The sequence below is a fragment of the Emydura macquarii genome, unplaced genomic scaffold (genome assembly GCF_026122565.2).
Source record: "Emydura macquarii macquarii isolate MOO-44397 ecotype Brisbane River unplaced genomic scaffold, CSIRO-AGI_Emac_v2 contig_3287, whole genome shotgun sequence".
NCBI lineage: Eukaryota > Metazoa > Chordata > Testudines > Chelidae > Emydura > Emydura macquarii.
The window spans coordinates 1221005-1247260 of NW_027133424.1; the positions used below are offsets into that span (position 1 = coordinate 1221005).

The 26256-nt window shown below is 46.1% G+C and overlaps 1 protein-coding gene across 3 annotated transcripts in view; it reads right to left on the reverse strand.

Annotated features, from left to right (window-relative positions):
* ATF6 (activating transcription factor 6) overlaps positions 1-26256 on the reverse strand; it is a 233779-nt gene that overhangs the window by 148562 nt on the left and 58961 nt on the right. For all 3 annotated transcript variants that reach the window (XM_067532515.1, XM_067532514.1, XM_067532513.1), the window contains exons 8-9: positions 22276-22461; positions 19302-19393 (exon numbers count right to left, since the gene is read on the reverse strand). In XM_067532515.1, coding sequence (XP_067388616.1) covers positions 19302-19393; positions 22276-22461 — 278 coding nt within the window. The remainder of the gene's footprint in view (positions 1-19301; positions 19394-22275; positions 22462-26256) is intronic.

The following is a 26256-nucleotide window of genomic DNA, read 5'->3' on the forward strand; positions in this document are numbered from 1 at the left end:
ACAGAGATTACACAGTCTCCCTTGGTAATTTATTCCACTACTTCAGTACCCTTACAGTTAGGAAGTTTTTCCTAATCTCTAACCGCAATCTGCTTCGCTTCAGTTTAAGCCCATTACTACTTACCTTGTCCCCAGTGGTTAAAAAGAACAATTTATCACCCCCTTCTTTATAAGAACCTTTTACATACTTTAAGACTGTTATGGCCCTCTCCTCTTCTCCAGACTAAACAAACCGAGTTTTTTCTATTTTTCCTCATAGGTCACAGTAGCAGAGTGGAGGGGGAAGCCCCTTGGCGTCTCTGCCAAACCCGGCCCCCCGCCCATGGTTGCCTGGGCCGGAGTAACCTGGACTAGCAGAGTCCCAACAGAAGGGAAAAGGGTAACAGCTGAAGGCGCCTTATTAACCCATGCCAGGACAGGGCTTAATGGGGTAAGCGGGAACAGCTGTTCCCCTCACTGGAAGGAACATATAAACAAGCCAGGGAGAAACCAGAGAGAGAGGCGTGGCCAGGGAGGAGGGTAGGAGCTTGGCTCCTTAGTTTGCCTCCTGATAGAACAGGTGAGAAGCCCAGAGCCTTGGGCCACGCGGGTCTGATTCAGGAGTAGGAACCATATCAGTGAACTGTAAATAAACCAGCAGGGGTGACTGCACGGGGTGATGATTACGAGTCCAGTTATTGCAGAGGGGGGAGACCACCCAGAGGACCCAGAAGGGCAGGGAGCCTGTGGCAATCTGCTACAATCACACTTTCTAGACCTTTAATCATTTTTGTTGCTCTCCTTTGGATTTTCTCAAATTGGTCCACATCTTTTCCCAAATGTGGGGCCCAGAACTGCACACAATACTCCAGCTGAGGCCTTATCGGTGCTGAGTACAGTGGAAGAATTACTTCTTCTATCTTGCTTACCACACGCCTGTTAATATATCACAGAATGCTTTTTGTAACAGTATTACATTGTTGACTCATACTTAGTTTGTGATCCACTATAAACCCCAGATCCTTTTCTGCAGTGCTCTTTAGAGTCATAGAAGACTAGGGAGGGGCCTCAGTGGGTCATCTAGCACAAACCCCTGCTCAAAGCAAGACCAACCCCAACTAAATCATCCCAGCCAGGGCTTTGTCAATCTGGGCCTTAAAAACCTCTAAGTATGGAGATTTCACCACCTCCCTCGGTACCCCATTCCAGTGCTTCACCACCCTCCTAGAGAAAAAGTTTTTCCCAATATCCAACCTCCATTTCGCCCACTGCAACTTGAGGTCACTGCTCCATGTTCTGTCATCTGCCACCACTGAGAACAGCCTAGCTCCATTCTCTTTGGAACCCCCCTTCAGACAGTTGAAGGTTGCTATCAAATCCCTCCTCACTCTTCTCTTCTGCAGATTAAATAAGCCTAGTTCCTTCAGCCTCTCTTGATAAGTCATGTACCCCAGCCCCCTAATCATTTTCATTGCTCTCCTCTGGACTCTCTCCAATTTTTCCACATCCTTTCTGTAATGGGGGGCCCAAAACTGGACACAATACTCCAGGTGTGGCCTCACCAATGCCGAATAGAGGAGAAGAATCACTTTCCTCGATCTGCTGGCAATGCTCCCACTAATGCAGCCCAATATGCCTTCTTGGCAAACAGGACACACTGTTGACTCATATCTAGCTTCTTGTCCACTGTAACCCCCAGGTCCTTTTTTGCAGTCGCTCCCCAGTCTTTAGCAGTGCCTGGGATTCTTCCATCCTAACTCTGCACTTGTCCTTGTTGAACCTCATCAGATTTCTTTTGGCCCAATCCTCCAATCTGTAGGCAGTTATTTCCCATTTTGTATTTGTACAATTGATCATTCCTTCACAAATGGAGTTCTTTGCATTTTTCCTCATTGAATTTAATCCTATTTAATTTAAACCATTTCTCCAGTTTGTCAAGATTATTTTGAATTCTAATCCTGTCCTCTAAAGAGCATGAAACCCTTCCCAGCTTGGTATCGTCCGCAAACTTTATAAGTGTACTCTCTCTGACATTATCCAAATAATTTATGAAGATACTGAACAGAACCAGACCCAGGACAGACCCCTGTGGGATCTCACTCAATATGCCCTTCCAGCTCAATTATGAACCACTGATGACTATTCTCTGCGTTTTTTCAGCCACGTGTGCATTTATAGCAGGTTTGTCTAAGCTATATTACTCTAGACTGTTTATGAGGTAATGGAGGTGCCCTTGGAGATGTGGGGGCTACAGAGATCCCAACAGGCCAGGCTCACGCTGGGAGCATTTGTGGATTCTGAAAGATCTCCTTGCAGACAGAGTACTTACTGGCCATTGGCAGATTCTACCTTGTTGGAGAAGAGGAGGAGAGTGGTGGGTGATCCTCTTCAGCAAACAACCCTAGAAAAAGTGTCATTCCGTAAAAGGGAAGGACAATACCACTCTCTGCTGGCAACTTTGGACTTAAGAGATAGGATGGTAATAGATAAGGCAAACATGCTGATCTGCCACTCTATATGGCTACAGGACAGAATCTGGAGTGAAGGCAAGACCCGGAGCAAGTCTGAGGGCTTGTCTACACTATAAAATTAAGTCAACCTAAGTTAGGTCAACCTACAACCACCGCAGTAATTAAATCAGCACTTCATGTCTACATTCCCCTCTTTCTGCCCTCATCAGAAGCACTTGCACCGACTTAAGTGTCGCCTTGTGGGGAACTGACCGCTGGAGCTCTGCCACTCTAGGTTGACCGTTGGAGCTCCACTGCCCCATGTTGACCCCTGGAGCTGCCTTATGTCGACCTAACTCTGTAGTGTAGACCAGGCCTGACTGGCTTCCAATATTTGCAGGAAGAGAGATGTGGGCCAAGCATCGTGAGCCAAGAAAGATGTCATGATCTACAAACTGATTATTGGCTGAGTCCACCAGCAAGAGAGACTGCAGCTGATCATCTCTGTCCTCCCCCTGCAGTTACATGTGGGGAGCGACCATAAGCTGCATTTGGGCACTCTAGATATTCTGGGCATTGAAGGACTTTTGATGTGGCCACAAACCCTCCCTTCTGACCTGGCTGATCTGCGGGCCATGATTTAAAATATGGAAATAGATCCAAAGGAACAAAGAAAGGAGAATCAATTACCTTGTACAGACATTTGTTTAGAAACTTGGATAAATTGGACAATGGTGGGAAAAGAACAGCACTGCTCTTGCTCTAGAATGACTCTAGTTCCCCAGGCATTCTACAGCACCTGATATTTAGCGGTATTTTATTTCTCCGACCGGTGTGTCAGTTTGATAAATGTGGAAAGCAGTTCTTGCCAAGAACTTTAACTGGATTTCATTTGTAAATCTGGCTGAACAAACCCTGTGCACTTAGATTTTTGAACTCTGACATTTAAGCTGTACAGTAACTTGCACACTCAAGCCAACAGTGATATCATACCCACAAATGTGTTCAGTTATAAACTGGGGACAGAATAATTGCCGAATATAAGCGAGGTTTTTTCTAACAGAATAAACGATCAGTTGACAATGCTAGGAAATATCAGACCAAAGTCCTTTCCTTCCCAACGAATTCCAGACAAATCTACCACAATGCCAACAACTCTTTCTACCCACCGCCTCGTTACTATCCTCATGAGGGCACCATCTGCTGGGCCACATCAGAGCAACAGCAGCACAGTAAGACCATCTCAACTCAAAGTACTAACCCAGAGTGGTTGGTGGAGTCCAGCTTCTCTCCCCTACAACTGTAGGGTGAGGAAAAAAAAAAAAAAATCGATCAACTGCAGGCGTTTTTTGCTAGTGAACTCAAACAGCAGGAAGTTTCTATGAAGTCAGTCAAGGAAGATGCAATCATGGTCACGTGCATTAATTTTTGCCTTTAAAAATTAAGTGTCATTATTTGCAAACTATATATGGCCCTTAGTGTCAGGTTTGGATAACCTCACTGTGAGCGTACCAGCTGTGGTTTAAATGTCGGAATCCTTAAAAGAGGATGATTCTGGGGTATTTTAGTGCCTCCCCCATGCTGGGGTGGCCTCTGAGACCTTATTCACTTAGTTCCCAAGAACTCAGTTCAACTCCCAACTCCAAACGCATCTCTGAGGTTTCTTTATTGGCATACAATCACACTACACTGGAGCTGTTCAGGCTGAAGTGTAGGTGATGGGTACCGGACACCACACGTCCAAAGTTACACAGCAAACGTCCTCCTTTATATTCATTACCCTGCATTTACCATATATCGTATTACATGTTTTGGGGTTAGCCTGGTCACTTTTGTAGGAACCAGCCCCTATACACCATGCTCGGTCTACACACTGTCCATGCGTAAATTAAGTTATGTCTTGTGGCGAGGTGGGCCTGTTTGGCCCCGTGGGTTTGCGCTCCCTACGGCTATGCCGGTAGTGTGGCTGGATGGGAGTGGGGTGGGGCGTGCCGGTGGTGTGGCTGGATGGGAGTGGGGTGGGGGGGGTGGGGCGTGCCGGTGGTGTGGCTGGATGGGAGTGGGGTGGGGCGGTCCCGCCCTCTACTCCAGGCCCCGACCCAGGGACCCTGCGAAGAGTAGCCTTAAACAGCTTAGTCCAGGGGCTACTACCTTCCCTGGGTCGCTCATCTGTAGCCCCCCCGGCTTGTGGTCCTCCTTCAGACTCTTTGGGGCTGGCATCCTCTGGTCTTGCCTGGACAGGCTCCTTAACTCCCGTGGCTGGGTGCTCTCGCCACACCCACACTAGCTCCTCCACCGGCTCCACACCTTGCAGCAGCTCTGCTCTGCTCTACTCCGCTCCTCCACTGACTCCAAGCCTTGTAGCAGCTCTGCTCCACTCCTCCACTCAACTCCCTCTCAGCTGCCCCCATCTGTCTGACAGGGAGGCTTTTAACTGCTGGGGCAAGCTCCTTGATTGGCCTCAGCTGGCCTAATTAACCTAATTGCCCTGGAGTAGCCCCAGCTGGATCACCCAGGGAACAGGGATTTGCTAAACCTGGGGCTGATATATATGCCTTCCAGCACCCTGCTATAGCTGTCAGGGTTGGCCCCGTCACAGTCTATACTACAGACCTTACAAGAGCACAGTTGTACCACTGCAGCTGGGCCGCTGTAAGGTCTCCCATGTATCCATTCTATGCCAATGAGTCACAGTAGCTATGATGGTGAGAGAGTGCCTCCCGCCAACACAGCACTGTCCACACTAGCACTTATGTCGGTATTTTTTTCATATCTCTGACCGACAAAAGTGCTAGTGTAGACATAGCCATATTCACTACCTCCTTTTACAGTCCAGGCTTATCCTACCCATTGTTTTCTTACGCAGTGTTTTTGTAGTCTTGTTGGTCCCAGGGTATTGTAGTAAGAAGTGAGAGCTTAAGGCCTGTAAAACAGGCTAAGGCCTAAATGGAAAAAGCCGAGTGAACAGAAGTATAAGGGGTCACTCAAGTTAACTGAAACTGAAACTGAAACTGTTCCAGGAAATAGGATTACTAGGAAGGGACGGGATTCATCTAACGAAGACAGGGAAGAGTATCTTCGCAGACAGGCTGGCTAACCTAGTGAGGAGGGCTTTAAACTAGTTTTGACGGGGGACGGGGACCTAAGCCCGAAGGTTAGTGGGGAAGAGGGACACCGCATGGAAGCAGAAGGAGGAGGGGGCAGCAGGGGAGGCCTCCCGATTCATACTGTGAAAGTAGGCCAGTCGGCTACTTATCTCAAGTGCCTGTACACAAATGCAAGAAGCCTGGGAAACAAGCAAGAGGAACTGGAAGTCCTGGCACAGTCAAGAAACTACGACATGATTGGAATAACTGAGACTTGGTGGAATAACTCTCACGATTGGAGCGCTGTCATGGATGGGTATAAACTGTTCAGGAAGGACAGGCAGGGGCGAAAGGGGGGAGGAGTTGCACTGTATGTAAGAGAGCACTATGACTGCTCTGAGCTCCAGTATGAAACTGGAGATAAGTCAGTTGAGTGTCTCTGGGTTAAGCTTAGAAGCAAGAACAATAAGCGTGATGTCGTGGTGGGTGTCTGTTACAGACCACCAGACCAGGAGGATGAGGTAGATGAGGCTTTCTTTACTCAACTGGGGAAAGTTTCCAGTTCACAGGGCCTGATTCTCATGGGAGACTTCAATCACCCTGACATCTGCTGGAAGAGCAATACAGCAGAGCACAAACAATCCAGGAAGTTTTTGGAGAGTGTCGCTGACAATTTCCTGGTGCAAGTGCTGGAGCAACCAACTAGGGGCCGTGCTTCTCTTGACCTGCTGCTCACAAACAGGGAAGATTTGGTAGGGGAAGTACAAGTGGGTGGCAACCTAGGCAGCAGTGACCATGAGATGGTCGAGTTCAGGATCCTGATGAAAGGAAGAAAGGGGAACAGCAGGATACGGACCATGGACTTCAGAAAAGCGGACTTTGATTCCCTCAGGGAACTGATGGGCAGGATTCCCTGGGAGGCTAATATGAGGGGGAAAGGAACCCAAGAGAGCTGGCTGTATTTTAAGGAGACCTTATTGAGGGCACAAGAGCAAACCATCCCGATGTGCAGAAAGAATAGCAAATATGGTAGGCGTCCAGCTTGGCTTAACAAAGAAGTCTTTGGCGAACTTAAACGCAAAAAAGAAGCTTACAAGAAGTGGAAGCTTGGTCAGATGACTAGGGAGGATTATATAAACACTGCTCGAACGTGCAGGAATGAAATCAGGAAGGCCAAAGCACAATTGGAGTTGCAGCTAGCAAGGGACGTGAAGGGGAACAAGAAGGGTTTCTACAGGCATGTTGCCAACAAGAGGAAGATTCGGGAAAGTGTAGGCCCCTTAAAGAAAGAGGGAGGCGACCTAGTGACGGAGGATGTGGAGAAAGCTGAGGTACTCAATGCCTTTTTTGCCTCTGTCTTCACAGACAAGATCAGCTCCCAGACTGCTGTACTGGGTGGCACAGAATGGGAAGGAGGCGAACATCCCGCAGTGCTGAAGGAACAGGTTCAAGACTATTTAGAAGGATTGGACATTCACAAGTCCATGGGGCCGGATGCAATGCACCCGAGGGTGCTGAGGGAGTTGGCTGAGGTGATTTCAGAGCCATTGGCTATTATCTTTGAAAGCTCGTGGCAACAGGGGGAGGTCCCTGAGGACTGGAAAAAAGCAAATATAGTGCCCATCTTCAAAAAAGGGAGGAAAGAGGATCCGGGGAACTACAGACCGGTCAGCCTCACCTCAATCCCTGGAAAGATCATGGAGCAGGTCCTTAAGGAATCCATTTTAAGGCACTTGGAAGAGAGGAAGGTGATCAGGAACAGTCAACACGGATTCACCAAGGGAAAGTCATGCCTGACCAACCTGATTGCTTTCTATGATGAGGTGACCGGCTCTGTGGATGTGGGGAAGGCGGTGGATGTGATATACCTTGACTTTAGCAAAGCTTTTGATACGGTTTCTCACAGTATTCTTATCAGCAAGTTAAAGAAGTATGGGTTGGATGAATGGACTATAAAATGGATAGTGAACTGGCTAGAGCATAGGGCTCAACGAGTAGTGATCAATGGCTCCATGTCTAGCTGGCAACCGGTCACAAGCGGAGTTCCCCAGGGGTCGGTCCTGGGGCCGGTTTTGTTCAACATCTTTATTAATGATCTGGAGGATGGGGTAGATTGCACCCTCAGCAAGTTTGCGGATGACACTAAGCTGGGGGGAGTGGTAGATACCCTGCAAGGTAGGGATAGGATACAGAGTGACCTAAACAAACTGGAGGATTGGGCCAAAAGAAATCTAATGAGGTTCAACAAAGAAAAGTGCAGAGTCCTCCACTTAGGAAGAAAGAATCCCATGCACAGCTATAGACTGGGGACCGACGAGCTGGGCAGCAGCTCTGCAGAAAAGGACCTGGGGGTAACGGTGGATAAAAAGCTGGATATGAGTCAGCAGTGTGCCCTGGTTGTCAAGAAGGCCAATGGCATATTGGGCTGCATTAGGAGGGGCATTGCTAGCAGGTCACGGGAAGTGATTATTCCCCTCTATTCGGCATTGGTGAGGCCGCATTTAGAATATTGTGTCCAGTTTTGGGCCCCCCAATACAAAAAGGATGTGGACAAGTTGGAGAGAGTCCAGCGGAGGGCAACCAAAATGATTAGGGGGCTGGAGCACAGGACTTATGAGGAGAGGCTGAGGGAACTGGGCTTGTTTAGTCTGCAAAAGAGAAGAGTGAGGGGGGATTTGATAGCGGCCTTTAACTACCTGAAAGGGGGTTCTAGGGAGGATGGGGCTAGGCTGTTCTCGGTGGTGGCAGATGACAGAACAAGGAGCAACGGTCTCAAGTTGCAGGGCGGGAGGTCTAGGTTGGACATTAGGAAAAAGTTTTTTACTAGGAGGGTGGTGAAGCACTGGAATGGGTTACCTAGGGAGGTGGTGGAATCTCCATCCTTAGAGGTTTTTAAGCTGCGGCTTGACAAAGCCCTGGTTGGGATGATATAGCAGGGGTTAGTCCTGCTTTGAGCAGGGGGTTGGACTAGATGACCTCCTGAGGTCCCTTCCAACTCTAATATTCTATGATTCTATGATTCTATGGTACAGGAAAGTGCTGATACTGCAAGATTGTAAGACTGCCAAAATATTACTAAAATATGTAGCAGGTATAGGCGGTACCAAGATACTAACTCTCTGAAATGACACTTTTATGGGTAGAAATGATACATGGAGTGGTGTTGCCCAAATCAGTCAATCAACGGAAAAAGGTGGTATTAGACTACGTCAAGAGGGTGGCAACTACCTACGTCAAAGGGGGCAGAACGAAAGTGTATGTAATAGTGTATAAAAGAGGGTGTCAGAGGGAATACCGGCATCTGGTCTAGGGGATAACAGAAAGTCCTGCCGTTGGGCCGAGACCATTGTAACGCCGCCTATGCGAAACTGACCCAGAGATACTCTGTAAGTCATTTCTCATTGTGCCACACGCAATAAACCTGGCCTGGGTGCCTTCGTTGCTCAGCTAATCTGTGGTCGTGTTGACTCATTCGATAGTGAGAGCCGTCTCAGTTTCCTGGCCAGAGCTGGGACAGCATCTACATAGGGACACATGCACGCAGCCTACACTGATAAACATCGGTGACCAACACACCGAGTACAACAGGTATTAGAGAAACAAAGTGGGTGAGGTCATACTTTTATTGGACCAACTTCTGCTGGTGAGAGAGAGAAGCTATGGAGCTACATAGAACTCTTCCTTGGGTCTGGGAAAGGTACTCAGACTGTCACAGCTAAGGTGGACTAGAGAGTTTAGCATAGTACTTAGCACATGTTTTAAGGGACAATTCAAGATGAAGTGACCCATTAACACCTCTGCAGTCATAGGACAAAAAGGGGGGGAGGTAGTGGGTTACAGATCGCTGTAATTACCTATAAATCCAGTGTCTCTGTTCAGTCCATGATTTTTAGTATCTAGCAAAGTTATGAATGTAAGCTCCCCAGTTTGTCTTTTGAAAGTATTGTGCAGTTTTCCTTGAAAGATGTGGACTGATAGGTCAGATACTGAGTGATCGCTTTGTGAAAAGTGTGCATTCACAGGTGGTAGTGTGTCTTTGTCTTTTATCATTTTCCTGTATGAGTTCATTTGAGAGCCTAATGATTGTCTGGTTTGACCCACATAGTTGTTATTGGGGCATTTAGTGCGCTGGATGAGGCACACCAGATGTTGTGACAGACATGTGTAGGACCCACAGATCTTGAAAGGTGTGTTGATCACTGTAACCCACTAACTCCCCATTTTTGTCCGATGACTGCAGAGGTGTTAACAGGACATTTCCCCTTGAATAGTCCTTTAGAATATGGATACAGAAGTTCGTCCAATAAAAGATATTATCTCACTCACCTTGTCTCTCCATTGTTATCTTGTTCATTGTAAAAGGTTCCCCTGGGTATTCCCCTTATCTCAGGTAGTACAGATATTCTGTTTTCAGCCTGCTGATCCATTTACCTCCCTAATCTTGTTTCCCAAGAAGTGAGGCCTCACCCATGTCCAAGCCAGGCCTACACCCCAGCTCATGAGAACAGAGCCGATGGCAAAAATATCTGTACTCTGTTCGCTGCTGGTAGCTCCCTCAGCAAGACCACTGGGATGGACTTCAGACAAAAGACTCTAATGCTATGACATGTTTATCAATAGAAAGGCTACTAGAGGTTGTCATGGCTCCCTCTGAGCCCAGTACAGTTGGATTTATGGCACCTACCAATAAGTTACCTGCAAAAAGAGTTCCAGTAAACAGTTTCAAAACTCAAACAGTCCTACTAGTTTTAAATAATTTGCCTGTCGCACATGCTGTACAGTATACGTCATGGCACAGTGTGGGTTAAAAATTTTGTTGGATTTTTTTGTTTGGATATTCCAAATTTCTATAAAACCTTTAATCCTCATCATGTGTTCTCTCTACATATTATATACAAAGTAATTTCTTCTGCTTCACAGTAATTACACGTCATTTCTACCAAAAATATTTATATTAGAGCCAACTGAAATCCAGTCACAGCCCCCTGTATTTCTATGCTATTAGGAATGCAAAAAATTATTTCCCATTAATAACAGTGCTCTAAATTTGCAGACAAAATCCCTAACAATTGGTGCATGCTGCCTGAACTCACAATTTTTAGGAGGAGTATTTTCTAAAAAAAATGCTCTTCAAAGAAATTATTTTCTTGTATAAGATCATGTTGTGATGCTGGCAGTCCAGGTGCCAACTCATGCCAAGGCCCCTGGGCCCCATTGAATACCAACAAATGTGTAGCTGGAAACCAATCTGGCTTGCCTGTGTGTCAGTATGGTTAAAATAGTTATTAGAGTTGTAAGAATGTGTTCAGATCTCTTCTGAAATGCTTATAGGATGCTGCATGCATTAATCTTACCTATAATATCTGTATACCATGTTGTATGGTAATATTTAAGTGTTTGCTCTGTAATTATAAAAATGTTTGCAAAGCCCTGTCTACACATACATGGAAATTCGGCCACAGTGAACAGGAGCTATGCAAGCTACACAGAGTAGCTTGTGTAACTCCCCGTCGATTGCTGTGCTTCTCTTCTGAGCACCATCTTCACTGCTCTGCGCCACTTGAGGGGGTGGATTACCAGCGTCGACTTCCTGATCGATTGAGCGGATCTACACTGATCCAGATAAGTTGATCTGATGGCGGCAGCTTTGCCGCTGTCAGTATAGACATACCCTAAGATTGGAAACTGCCTCCAGTCAGGAGAGAAGCATTACCAAGTGTGAAATACTAGTTTACGTCAAAAGAGGTCATCTCCAGCAGAACAAAAGAAAGCCTATAGACACCTGCCAAACCACTGTGGAACATCGATGGACAAAAGATTTTGCAGATTCCTTCCCCACACCCATGAAGAGGGTACTGAACAAGCTCTTCTCCCATCACAGCTTGAATGCTGGGGGAAGGGAATAAAAATCCCTGTTAAAGAGAAATGATCATCACTGTGCTACTTGGAATTTGGAGTTGGTAATACTGCCAAGCATAAACAAGGGATGCCCAAGCTGCTTAGCTTGGGTTAGCCGTAAAGGACATACAGAGCTTGCGCATTACAGCAGCTTCTATTACTTTTTGAAACCTAAGACTGTAACTCATTTGTGTGTGTGTGTTTATCTGCTTTAACCTTGCAAATAAGAAATGGTTATTTACCGTTACTGTGGTTCTTTGAGATGTGAGGCAGACATGTATTCCACTTAAGTGTTTGCACACACAGTGCACCAGAGATGGAGTCTTTTGCCTAGCAGTACCCATGGAGGAGTGGTGCTCGTGCCTTTTGGCTGTGGCCTCTCCCCGGCTATATGAGGCTATACTGCTCTGACCCCACTCAGTTCCTTCACGCCAAAAGCCTGTGAGAGGAGAATCCAGTGCAGAGGGGATGGAGGGTGGGTTGTGGAATACACCTGGTAAGTAACCATTTCTTCTTCTTCAGGTAGATGCAGATGTGTATTCCACTTAGGTGACTCGTGAGCAGTACCCCTATATGGAGACGGAGCTCAGAGTCTACTGAAATAAGAATCATAGGACCACTCTTCCAAGGCTTGTATCCGCCCCCGAAAATGTAGTAATAGCATATCTATAAATATATGTATGGACAACCACATGGCACCCTGCAAATGTCCAGCATGGAAATGTCACTGAGGAACACTATCAGCGTTGCTTGCACTCTCGTGAAGTGAGCCCATACCCGCTGAAGAGGCATAGCCAAAACTATCTCATTCGCAGCCTTGATACAGGCTGGAGATGTCTTGCCCCTTCATGCAGTCTGCATATGAGATGAACAGGTGAGGTGAAACACAAAACTGTTTAATCCTGTCTATATAAAAGGTAGACATCGGCTGACATCCAGAGTATGAAGACACTGTTCTTCTGGGGAAGGGTGCGGCTTAGGGAAAAACAGGTAAATACACCGCCTGATTCAGATGAAACTCAGAGACCACCTTTGATAAAAACTTGGGAGGTTGTCCTTGGAGATCTGAGTGTAAGGAGGCTCAGCCATGAGGGCCTGTAACTCTCTCAGCCTCCTTGCCAAAGTGATGGCTATCAGGAATGCGGTCTTCTGAGACAGGGAGAGGCCGTGGACAGGATGCAAGGGGCTCGAACAGTGGGCCCATCCATGCCACCAGAACTGTGTTTAGATCCTATAAGGGAACCAGTTCCCAGACCAGAGAAAGCCCCTTCAGAAATCTCTTCACTATGACACTGGAAAAAACGGATTTCCCTTGAACTGGGGGGATGGAACACTGATAACACTGCCAACTGCACACTCAGTAAACTGAGCACAAGGCCTGATTTCTGGATGGAAGCCCTTGTCCGTTGTGTCCCATGGGTCAAGGACCACAGCGAAGTGGAAGAGATTCTTGGTAAGTAGGCTGCCCTAGTGGAAGACTTCCTACTGTTGAGTAGGACTTGTTGGACAGCTGCTGAGCACTGCTCCACCTCTTCATTCAGCCATGCAGCAGCCATGCCATAAGATGTGGGGAGCTCATCACAGGATGGAGGTTCTGGCTGTAGTCCTGAGTGAACAGATCAGGATGAAGAGGAAGTGGGATGGGAGGCTGAGCCAAGAGAGCAAGGAGCTCTGAGAACCATCTCTGTCTCAGCCACTTTGGAGCAATGAAGATGAGTTTGGCTCGATCCCCCTGGAGCTTGAGGATAACCTGTGGAATGATCGGAATGAGAGGAAAGGTGTACAGAAGTGCCAGTTGCCAGCTGCAGTGGAAGGCATTGGAGAGAGCGCCTACGCTGAGGCCCCCTCAGGAGTGGAATAGTCGACACTTCCTGTTTTCCCTCGTTGCAAACAGATTGATTGCGAGGATGCCCCACATTGAGAAGACAACCTGAAAACACTCTCCTTTCAGGCTCAGGGAGAAAGCCCTGCTGAGATGGTCTGCAAGACTATTTTGCACCCCTGGCAAGTAGACTGCTACCAGAATGTTTTCTTCGATGTAATATTGCCACAGCTTGATTGCCTCCAGGCAGAGTAACCAGGAATATGCCCCTCCCCCCCTTGCTTGTTCACATAGTACATTGCAGTGGTATTGTCAGTGAGTATGTGAACCACTGCATCTCTGATGTGGTCTTGGAAGGCATGGCATACATTGTAGATGGCCTGAAGTTCTAGCACATTGATACGGAGTGAAGCTTCCTGTTCCAACCACAGGCCTGCACCCTCAACAAATCCAGATGCCCCCCAATCCAAAAGAGAAGTATCAGTAACCAATGACTTGGTCGGAGAGGGCTGTGCGAAGGAGACTCCTTGGCACACATTGCACAGGGACTCCCACCAGCAAAGGGAATCTAGGACTCAGGAAGGAAGGCAAACCAACTTGTTCAGAGGATGCAGGGCAGGGCGGTAAACCACCCGAGCCACATCTGAAGAGAGCACGCCAAAGCGCTCTGCCTGGGTCCATAGGTGCTGAGGTCTCTGCTGGAGCCAGAGGGAGGGAAGCACTGATCTGTCATCCCCTTGGCTGCAGGAGGGACCCACTGCCTAGGGACCCAGATGGAGGCATGGGGCTACTGGATGTATGCGGTTTCCCTGCTGAAGCCAGGGGGATGGGAAATCAGCAAGGAGGTAGTCTCCTTGCTGAATTCCTTCCGTCTGGCTGCACTGGTGGGGGAGGACGCTGCTGGCGGAGCAGCCAAGACCCACCATGCTTGAGGAGGGGCAAAACTCTAAGCATCAGTGCTTTCTGGTTTGGCCTGCACTTAGCAGGTCACCCATCGTGACTTAGCTTGCTGCCACGCCATGTGCTTCAGTGTGTAGTGACAGTCACTCACCTACACTAGTGCTTTGTGAGTGTGTGACATACTGTGAGTGATTTGAAGGTGTAAAATAGTGAATGTAAAAATAAGCACAATATCATCAAAATGTTTACTTTTCATATGTAGTGATTTGTAGTCCTTAATGGTGTATACGTCAATACATTTTTATGAGTTTTTATTATTTTTATGACTGGTGGCCCTTCAAGGTTGTAAAAATGATATTTGTGGCCCTCAAGCAAAAAAGGTTGCGAACCACTGGTCTAACTGATCGCCATATTTCAGGTCAGGAAGGAATTCCCCCCCACCAGTCAGACTGGCAAAGACTGTCGGAGTCTTTTGCCTTCCTCTGCAGCATGGGGCACTTGCCAGTTTGAACTAGCATAAATGATAAATTCTTTATCATTTGAAGTCTACATCAAGATTTGAGGACTTAAGGAATTCGACCAGAGGTCATTGGCACATTACAGGAATGGGTGGTTGAGGTTCTGTGACCTGTGATGTGCAGGAGGTCAGACTAGATGGTCATGATGGTCCCTTCTCACCTTAAAGTCTATGAGTCTAAACGTTGCACTTAGCTAAGATGTGAGCCTCACCTAGGCAGGAGAGACAGCACTGGTGTTCACCACACCCGGAAACTAGCAGGGTTAGGAAACAATTCAAACCCCAGGACTCTGGACATCATACCAGCTTTCCTGGCGGGAAATCTCTGTGGGGTGGGGGAAAAACAACTAACTACATTATGTTAAGTCTAAAAGATAAATGATGCAGCTGAGGAAGAAGCTGGGACACAAAAGATTTCGACTCAGGCCATGCAGTGGTAAGACAGAATTGGAGAGGTGTCAATCAGGGCAGGAGAGCAACTGCGCAAGTGCAGACTGACAGACACAGCACACTAAAAGTCTCCAGACGCAGGTGCATGGTGTGCATGCATCCTGTGACAAAGCTCTTTCTCTATCTTGGTGGGCCCAGTGCTTCCTTCCAGCGGTAGGTCAGGGAACTGCTTCACCCTTTAGTGTTCTTCCACCCTCTACTGGTGGGGGAGGGTAATACAGCCTCTCTAAGCCTCCCGGTCCTGTCTTTGGTTCTCACAGGCCCTTGCCTCTTCGCTGGGGCTCTTGCCCCTCCAGTGAATGGCTGGTAGGAGGTGAGAGGGGCCCGCTTCCACCCTTGACTCCGGGCCTCAACCTAAGGACCCTACAAGTAGCAGCCTCATACTGTGGCTTCAGGAAAGCTGCGAGCTTCCCTGGGTTACTTCCTGTGCCCCTCGACTTAATGTCCATACTCTGCTCGGACAGGTTCTCTTCCTGGCCTCCTTGCCAGACAGGCTCTTGACCCCTGACAGCCCCACTGGGTGTGGTAGGGCTGAACCAAATGTCCAGTGCTAGCTTCCCCTTCTGGCAGGGTCTTTTCCCTCAGGCCTCCAGGCCTGGGAAAGGTCCTTTGCCTCCTTCAGGCAGGGTTTTTCCCTCCCCCAGTCTTTGTACCTGCAGGGCTCTCTCCTGCCAGTGTTCTGCTCCTTCCCCGAAACCCTCCTGGTTTCTGACAGTGTCTTTCTTACACACTCTGGTAGCTCACCTCACTCCCACAACTCCTTCTCTGGAGGGGAGGCTTTTAACAAGTCCTGGGCAGGGCCTTCATTGGCTCCAAGTGTGTTAATTAACCTAGAGTAACCCCTGCTCAGCCAGTAGGGGGAAAAGGGACTTGCTGAGCCTGGGGCTGATATATTGGCCTTCTAGCACTCTCCGGTAGCCATCTAGTCTGACCCTGTCACAGCACACATGTGAAATACACATAGGGACCATGACTTGAAGAAAAATCAATTTCCTGCTAATTCACAGTTGCAGATATAGTATTCCCTACTGTCTAAAGTCTATATTGTTGCAGGACACCCAGTGCAAGCTGAACTATTACACTAAGTGACAGGAACGGCTAGACACCCAGGAATTCCCTTGTATTTCATTTCCTCTGCAGAACGTCAAACAGGTTAAAAAAATAACAGTTATGTTTGTGTAGCTGTCAATTTTTATTGTGATTGGAACACAAACAGACCACAGATCCTACATTGACAGCTACTTTTACTGTCAAATTCAGCATAGTGCCTAGGGATGGAGATTAGAGGAACAATCCATTTGCAGTGATGGGGGAGAGGGAGGAAGCTGGGGCCAGGGATAACCCCTTACCCCCTTCTTCCATTCTGTTTTTTGCTCCTCAAACAAGTGCAGGTCTCATGTATTCCTACTTCCTGGTCTTTCATCTCTTCTTTTTTAATGTCATTGTACCAAAAGCGGATGCACCTGAAAAATTTCTATCAGACTGACAGATATTACTGGTTCTGCCAATATTCCTCATTTTAAGTGAATGGAATCTCTCTCGATCCAGCAGAATTCTTCCAAGCAGAAGAATATTTTTATGTGCATTCTCTCCAGGGTGGAGATTTTCTGTTTAATTAAAAAAACTCCCAATCATCCATCCCAAACAGACATTCAAACGGAGACAGCCAAAGTTATTCCCAAATCTTACAGTACAAAGGCAGCAGTGATTTCAATCCTACAAAAATGTTTGTTCCTAAAGCTTTTGAACTCTCAGAAGAGGGCAGTATCTTGTTTGGTAACCATTATTTTCCATTTCTATAGCACATTTTACCCTGAAAGTTCCCAAAGCAATTGACAGACTACGCAGGCATTACCTAATTCATGGCGAACAGCTGCTGAGTTCCACACTAACCATTGCATAGCAACTGCACATGCCAATTTAGGAAGGAAGTAGAAAACCCTGTGCAACTGAAACCACAAAGAGATGTAAGGAGGCAGAAAGTAATTACCCAAACTGGAAGTGTTGCCAAGGCACCTGAATTAACTTTCCTACCACTGTAGACAATGCCATGGGATCTTTAATCATAAGTGGTCAGGAGCTCAGTTTATGAGGTAATAGTGCCATCTCCTGTATCACCACCCATGGCTTCCCAAAATATCTATACTTTCCTTAGCTGTCTCCCATTCTTGCACTGATTAGCCCCAACGCTTATCTTGTAAGGTCTGAGGATAACTGTCTGACGAGACAGGACTTAATTTTAAAGATCTTGTTTTACTTCTATATAACCTGCCTGGGTTTTCTGCCAACTGAATTATAATATTAAATCTATTCTTTGTATTTTCAGTTGCTGGGTGAAAAGTGTGGTTTAAATTCATGCAAGATTGCAGGAACCCACACACTAGGCTCTATGCAAAACACCTATAAAGGTCTACCAAAGCCAGAAAATCCAGCAATTGTCCTGTATTTATAAAAGAAAGCCACGAGCATTATCAAAAGGACTAACTTCCTTGGATCACAAGTTCAAGGGGCAGAAACAAGTAGTTTAGGTCCAACTTTTATGTATCAGGGGAAAATGTGTATTTTCAGAGTTTTAAAAATCAATGTAAATGAGGTGGCTTGAAGGTCAGTACAGGTTCTAAACCCCCACCCCATGTCTGAAAAAGAAATAAGTAACTGATGTGCAGCAAACTGGACTTAATATCAGAAATAAAGCAAAACTGTCCAGTCCAGTTTCCCGGCTGACACTGAGGGAAGTGCAAGTCGAAGACAGATAGCATCAGTACTGGCAAGTCCCTTGGAGTTTAAAGTCCTGTTGGTTTTTAACAATCTAACTGGTGTTGGTAAACACGAGAGAAACATTTCATTTTCCAATACAGGACCATCTTGGCAGTATCTTTTAACAAAACTCAGATCCAGATTTCTTTCAAATCTCTCTCTCGTAGTCAGGGGGATTTTTAACATACGGAATAGGCGCATACACAGTATACAGCAACTGGAGATCTATTGTAATGCTCCACATTGGGAGCAGTAAGGGGATCCATAAAGCACAGAGTCCTACTTTCCAAAGCCAACTTTAGCAAACAGGGAGGTAAGTACCAGAATCCTAAAAACCAGCTTTGTTTTTGTCTCCATTCTGCTAAAGACTTATTTTATTTATAACAGCTCTGGGAGGGAGCAGAGCAGTTCTTTCCCAATCCCTCATTCTGTGACCCATTGGGTGTTCCACGAAAGGACCTTGACTTGCTCCTTTGGCTATCTGCATTCATTTCAATTCCCAGCTTAAACAGCAATAGTGCATATGCTTTATATGCATCTGGACATTGTTCAGCCCATAGGTTTGAATGTCAGTTTGGGATGGAATCAAGGGGAGAACACAACTTCCCTCTGCAGCATTGCATTCTCATTATGATGGGAATTTTGTAAATCAGATCATCAGAAAAGGCTAAGCAGAGTTCTGACTATAATTACACATCCAGAAGTCTGGCTCTCCCACAATGAGGGATGTGCCCATGATGGAGGAAAACGAGATGAGAAACTCACACAAGTTCAAACCATGCTTGCTATAACTCTTTACAGGGAAGCACCCAAGAGCCAGATAAAGAAGTTCCATGATAGCAGAACAAATGCATTATTATTTTGCTTCTAAACTAACTCCACTTGCTCAACTGAAAGGGATGCTGACACTCTGAAAGAAGAGCCAAGTTTTAAGACTGACTGTATCAAAAAGTCAGGGAGCTAGAGACAACTGAAATTTTTTGACCAAAAAGAGAGAAAACCAGGGTTTCACAAAAAAGTTTTTTGTGGGAACTTGTCATTTGATTTTTTTAAATTTAATTTTGAATTGAGATTTTCATTTTGTTTTTGAAAACCAAAATCATTTTGAAACTTGCCATTTGTTTTCTCCCCTTTTTATCTTTTTGTCACTGAATGCAATAGAGTAATTTATGTCCAAAAGTTCCCCCTTCTCCCCCACTCCCATATCTTTTTCCAGTTACTTTTCAAAGCTTCAGAGTGAACTACTGAGAAGCCCCTTATAGCACGGAAGATTCCAAGGAAAAAACCTATGCTGAGAGCCCCTGGCCTTCCCCACCAGACAGACTGTATTAAAGATCCAGGTGGAAAATAACTGGGGAGGATTAATGCTATGGATTCAAATCAATAATTAATTCTATTATTGTGGGGAGAGGATGAAGGAAGGGAGCTTGACGGCAGCTTACCTGAGTGAGCCATAGTTCAACATCACAAAGGCCAGTATCACCATCACACACACAGCTCTTCTCTTTGGAGATGGGGTTTTAAGATTCTGGTTCTAAACAGGGAGACCAGAGCAGATATACAGTGTAAGTGAGGATTTGAAAATACAGATGCATTTCAGAAGCCAAACAAACTAACTTCTGTTGTTGCCTTTTCATTAAGGGTGACTTGTGCAGAGGGAAAAATGAGTTTCTCCTTTTTTTCATAAAGCTGTACGAATGCAGCCAGGCCTATTAAAAAACAAATCTAATCCTTTTTTACACTGCATTCAAGTCCCAGCTACCCGAATTTTCTATAGACAGCTGGAGAACCAGTAGATTTACAACAAGGAATTAACACTAATACATGTATCTAAGGCTCTTATCTGACTCCCAACCATATAGGACAGTATCTAGCACCTCACAGTCTGTAACATTAATCCTCACAACCCCGTTGAAACAGGGCACTCCTATTTCCCGAGTGTACAGATGGAAAGGTGAGGTCCAGAGTGATTTGCCCAAGGCCATCCAGGGAGTCTGTGGCACACCCAGGAATGGAACCCATTTCTCCTAAGCCTCAGGTAATGTCCTGACAATAGGTCGACCCTTCCCCTCTTTCCCACTTCTAACTGAAGGGGAAGTGATTTTTAATCTGCTTCATGTAGTTCATATGAAGATTCAACCACTATAGCTCTTACCATTAAGGCTAAGAGTTCCCAATCCACAACACTGGGTCCTCCAGGGCTGAGGTCCCTGCAGTATAACAGGGAAGATAGGCCTGGATATTTTTTAAAGTAAAAAAACTTGAGAGGAAAGGGAGAGTTTTCCAGGCCTTCTTCACACGTCATTTAAACACTACAAAGGCCATTTTAACACTAGTTTTTTCAGCTCCTCTTTCACCTTTAAAGGCTTTGAACTGAAATAAAGACGCCTCATTGGAGAATGAGGTGTTTAAGGAAGTCTCCAGAATAATCTCTTTTCCACAGATAGTTGTTAGAGGAAACTAAAGTGAAGTATAAGGACATTTATGCAACAGGGTTAACATTTGGAAGCTATCCCACAGAACCCCATTTTCTGAACCCCATTATAGTTTTGGCCTTCACAACATCCTTTGGCAAGGAGTTCCACAGGTTGACTGTGCATTGTGCATTTTTGTTCATTTTAAACCTGCTGACTATTAATTTCATTTGGTGACCCCAGTTCTTGTGTTATGAGAAGGGCTAAATAACACTTTCTTATTTACTTTTTCCACACCAGTCCTGATTTTATAGACCTCTATCATATCCCACTTTATCATCGCTTTTCCCAGTTGAAAAGCTCCTGTCTTATTAATATATCTTCATATGGAAGCTTTTCCATACCCCTAATCATTTTAGTTTACCTTTTCTGTACTTTCTCCAATTCCAAATATTCTTTTTTAAGATGGGGCGACCAGATCTGCAAACAGTATTCAAGATGTGGGCATACCATGGATTTATAAAGAGACAATATTATATTTTCTGTCTTATTATCTCTCTCTTTCCTAATGATTCCCAACATTCTGTTAGCTTTTTGACTGCTGCTGCACATTGAGTGGATGTTTGCAGAGAACTATCCATGCTGATTCCAAGATCTCTTTCTTGAGTGATAACAGCTAATTTAGTTGGGATTATGTTTTCCAATGTACATTCCTTTGCATTTATCAACACTGAATTTCATCTGCCATTTTGTTGCCCAATCACCCAGTTTTGTGAGATCCCTTTGTAACTCTTCGCAGTCTGCTTTGGATTTAACTATTTTGAGTAATTTTGTATCATCTGCAAATTTTGCCACCTCACTGTTTACCCCTTTTCCCAAATCATTTATGAATATTTTGAACAGTACTGGTCCCAGTACAGACCTCTGGGGGACACCACTATTTACGTCTCTCCATTCTGAAAACTGACCCTTTATTCCTACCCTTTGTTTCCTATCTTTTAACCACTTACTGATCCAGGAGAGGACCTTCCCTCTTAGCCTATGACAGCTTACTTTGCTTAAGAGGCTTTGGTGAGGGACCTTGTCAACGGTTTTCTGAAAATCTAAGTACACTATATCCACTGGATCACCTTTGTCCACACGCTTATTGACCCCCTCAAAGAATTCTAGTGGATTATTGGTAAGGCATGATTTCCTTTTACAAAAACCATGTTGACACTTCCTCAACAAATCGTGTTCATTTATGTGTCTGATAATTCTGTTCTTTACTATAGTTTCAACCAATTTCCCTTTTACTGAAGTTCAGCTTACTGGCCTGTAATTGCTGGGATTGCCTCTGAAGCCTTTTTTAAAAATTAGCTATCATCCAGTCATCTGCTACAGAAGCTGATTTAAATGATAGGCTACATACCACAGTTAGTAGTTCTGCAATTTCACATTTGAATTCCCTCAGAACTCTTGGGTGACACCATCTGGTCCTGGTAACTAATTACTGTTTAATTTATCAATTTGTTCCAAAACCTCCTCTAATGACACCTCAATCTGGGACAGTTCCTCAGATTTGCCATCTAAAAAAATGGCTCAGGTTTAGGACTCTCCCTCACATCATCAGCCATGAAGACCGTTGCAAAGAATTCATATAGTTTCTCCACAATAGTCTTATCTTCCTTGAGTGCTCCTTTAGCATCTCGATCATCCACACATAAAATGATGCATCTAGGAGTCAGAGTATACGGAACAGACATCTCTCCCATAAGACAGACTGAAACAGACAGCATGCTGACAGGGGAACTCTGGCTCCAGATCAGTATGTGAGGGAAAAGTAAAGGGGAACCTGAGCATTATTTTAAACTAATAGCAGACAGAGGTCCAGAACAGCTCTCTCTATCGCCCCCAGCTGTTGACACATGCCATTCTGTGGCCTGTGCCAATACAAGTTCATTACCATGTTGTTCTAAACAAAGCACTGCATGGATTTTGTCCTTCCACAAACATTTCTTACCTCTAACACCAATTCATCCAGCTGCCTCTTCAGTGAGCCATTCTCTCTCTTGAGCTGCTCATTCTCCAGCAATGCAGCATTCAGCCTGGCCTCCAGCCCCAACATGTATTCCTTCTTCTTCCTGCGGGACTGGCAGGCTGACTCCCGGTTTTTGATCATGCGCTGCTGTCTTCTCAGGATGTTAATCTAGATGGGGACCAAGGAATTGAGTTAAAATAGGGAACCATAACTTACCTGCATGCTGGCTGTCTCATCTACAATTTCTGTTCTCCTATTTTCTTTTCAGCAAACTGAGCACTTCTATCCAAGAGTTCCGAATGTGCTCATCATGGCATCTAGTCTCATTAGGACATATCTCCAACTAGAACACAGATAGGGTTGCCAACTTTGTAATATTTGTAAACCGAACACTCCAGCAGGAGTGCCAGAACCTCCCCTGCCCCATCTCTTCCCACCCGAGTCCCTGCCCCTGAGGGCCCACCACTGCCCCACCTCTTCCCCCAAGTCTCATAGACTCATAGACATTAAGGTCAGAAGAGACCATTATGATCATCTAGTCTGATCTCCTGCACAAAGCAGGCTACAGAACCTCACCCACCCACTCCTGTAATAGACCCCTAACCTATGACTGAGTTACTTAAGTCTTCACGTAATGGTTTAAAGACTTCAAGGTACAGAGAATCCACCAGAGTATCCACCAGCAAGTGACCCGTGCCCCATGCTGCAGAGCAAGGCAAAAAAAGCCCAGGGTCTCTGCCAATCTGCCCTGGAGGAAAATTCCTTCCCGATCCCAAATATGGCGATCAGCTAAACCCTGAGCATGTGGGCAAGACTCCCCAGCCAGACACCTGTAAAGAATTCTCTGTAGAAATTCAGAACCTACCCCATCTAACATCCCATCACAGGCCCTTGGATCTACCACAAGTAGTCAAAGGTCTGTTAATTGCCAAATTAGGCTGTCTCATCATACCACCCCCTCCGTAAACATATCAAGCTCAGTCTTGAAGCCAGCTACGTTTTTTGCCCCCACTGCTCCCTTTGGAAGGCTGCTGCAGAACTTTACTCCTCTGATTAGAAACTTCCATCTAATTTCAAGTCTAAACTTCCTAACGACCAGTTTATATCCATTTGTTCTTGTGTCCACATTGGCGCTCAACTTAAATCATTCCTCTTCCTCCCTGGTATTTATTTATCCCTCTGAGGTATTTATAGAGAGCAATCATATCTCCCCTCAGACTTTTTTTGGTTAAGCTAAACAGGTGAATGCTACGTGAGGGGAGCTGTGTTGTGTGTGCTGTGCTAGAGGGGTGAGTATCTGAGAGACCAGTTGTATGACTGGTGCAAGTTACAGCTGACTGTGTGTGTGTGCTTGTGACTGGTGCAGTTACAGGGACCGTTTGGCAGTTGAGGGTGTGTCTGATTGAATGATTGGGAGTGCTTTGATCCAGGTGGGCTTTGAGGGGTTAATTGCAGGGGCGGGGCTTTGAGGGGTAATTGCAGGGGCGGGGCAACTACCCCAGCCTTATAAAAAGCAGCCATTAGCGAACCAGCTGAGTGGCGAACAGAAGGAGAGAGTTTGCCTGGGAGTTTGAGGAGAGAGCCCACAGCGGGTTTTTGCCTTTCAGATGTTGCTGAGCAGGAAATACAACATCTGAAGAGGCTCTCAGAGGAAAGATATGGAGAGTGAGCAAACTGTTGTTGTCACCTGCACTGGATGTGCTATGTTTGTCTTCCTCCCACAGGATAGAGATGACTTCATCTGTACCAAGTGCAGGCTGGTTTCCATATTGGAAGAGAAGGTTAAAGGACTAGATGCCCAAATATCAACCCTGCGTTGCATTAAAGAAAACGAAGCCTTTCTCAATCGGGCACAGGCACAGTGTAAGGAAGATTCAGAGAAGGCCAGGCAGGCGAAACTGAAGAACAGGGAAGAAAATTGGCAGCATGTGACCTCCGAAGAAAGAGAACCTATATGCCCACCATGCAGATAGAAGTAAGGAATCGTTTTCATCCTCTCTGCACAAGTACTACAGCGGAGAACGATTTGGAGGACCCATCGGAGGGAATGGATCAGAAGGAGACCCGTTTGATCAGAAGGCAAGGGATGCATTGTCCTAGGGAAGGGGGTTCCACGACACCCTTCTCTTCCTCTTGGGAATGGTGGATGGTGGTCGGGGACTCCACCCTAAGGGGGACAGTGTCATCCATCTGCCGTCCAGACCGGGAAACTAGAGAAGTGTGCTGCTTGCCTGGAGCTAGCATTACGGATGTGACGGAGAGACTGCCAAAACTTATCAAGTCCTCAGACCACTACCCCTTTCTACTTCTCCACGTGGGCACCAATGACACTGCCAAGAATGATCTTGAGCGGATCACTGCGGACTATGCAACTCTGGGAAAAGAGATAAAGGAGTTTGAAGTGCAAGTGGTGTTCTCATCCATCCTCCCTGTTCAGGGAAAAAGCCAGGTAGGGACCATCGCATTGGGGAAGTAAATGCGTGGTTACGCAGGTGGTGTCAAAGAGAGGGCTTTGGATTCTTCGATCACAGAATGTTGTTCCAGTAAGAAGGATTACTAGGAAGAGACGGGATTCACCTAACGAAGAGAGGGAAGAGTATCTTCGCAGACAGGCTGGCTAACCTAGTGAGGAGGGCTTTAAACTAGGTTCGACGGGGGATGGAGACCTAAGCCCGAAGGTAAGTGGAGAAGAGGGACACCACAAGGAAGCAGAAGGAGGAGGGTGCAGCAGGGGAGGCCTCCCAATTCATACTGTGAAAGTAGGCCAATCGGCTACTTATCTCAAGTGCCTGTACACAAATGAAAGAAGCCTGGGAAAGAAGCAGGAGGAACTGGAAGTCCTGGCACAGTCAAGAAACTACGACATGATTGGAATAACTGAGACTTGGTGGAGTAACTCACACGACTGGAGCACTGTCATGGATGGGTATAAACCGTTCAGGAAGGACAGGCAGGGGCGAAAGGGTGGAGGAGTTGCACTGTATATAAGAGAGCACTATGATTGCTCTGAGCTCCAGTATGAAACTGGAGATAAGCCAGCTGAGTGTCTCTGGGTTAAGCTTAGAAGCAAGAACAATAAGGGTGATGTCGTGGTGGGTGTCTGTTATAGACCACCAGACCAGGAGGATGAGGTAGATGAGCCTTTCTTTACTCAACTAGGGAAAGTTTCCAGTTCACAGGACCTGATTCTCATGGGGGACTTCAATCACCCTGACATCTGCAGGAAGAGCAATACAGCAGAGCACAAACAATCCAGGAAGTTTTTGGAGAGTGTCGCAGACAATTTCCTGGTGCAAGTGCTGGAGCAGCCAACCAGGGGCCATGCTTCTCTTGACCTGCTGCTCACAAACAGGGAAGATTTGGTAGGGGAAGTACAAGTGGGTGGCAACCTAGGCAGCAGTGACCATGAGATGGTCGAGTTCAGGATCCTGACGAAAGGAAGAAAGGAGAGCAGCAGGATACGGACCATGGACTTCAGAAAAGCGGACTTTGACTCCCTCAGGGAACAGATGGGCAGGATTCCCTGGGAGGCTAATATGAGGGGGAAAGGAACCCAAGAGAGCTGGCTGTATTTTAAAGAGACCTTATTCAGGGCACAGGAGCAAACCATCCCGATGTGTAGCAAGAATAGCAAATATGGCAGACGACCAGCTTGGCTTAACAAAGAAGTCTTTGGCGAACTTAAACACAAAAAAGAAGCTTACAAGAAGTGGAAGCTTGGTCAGATGACTAGGGAGGATTATAAAAATACTGCTCAAACATGCAGGAATAAAATCAGAAAGGCCAAAGCACAATTGGAGTTGTAACTAGCAAGAGACGTGAAGGGGAACAAGAAGGGTTTCTACAGGTATGTTACCAACAAGAGGAAGATTAGGGAAAGTGTGGGCCCCTTAGAGAATGAGGGAGGCAACCAAGTGACGGAGGATGTGGAGAAAGCTGAGGTACTCAATGCCTTTTTTGCCC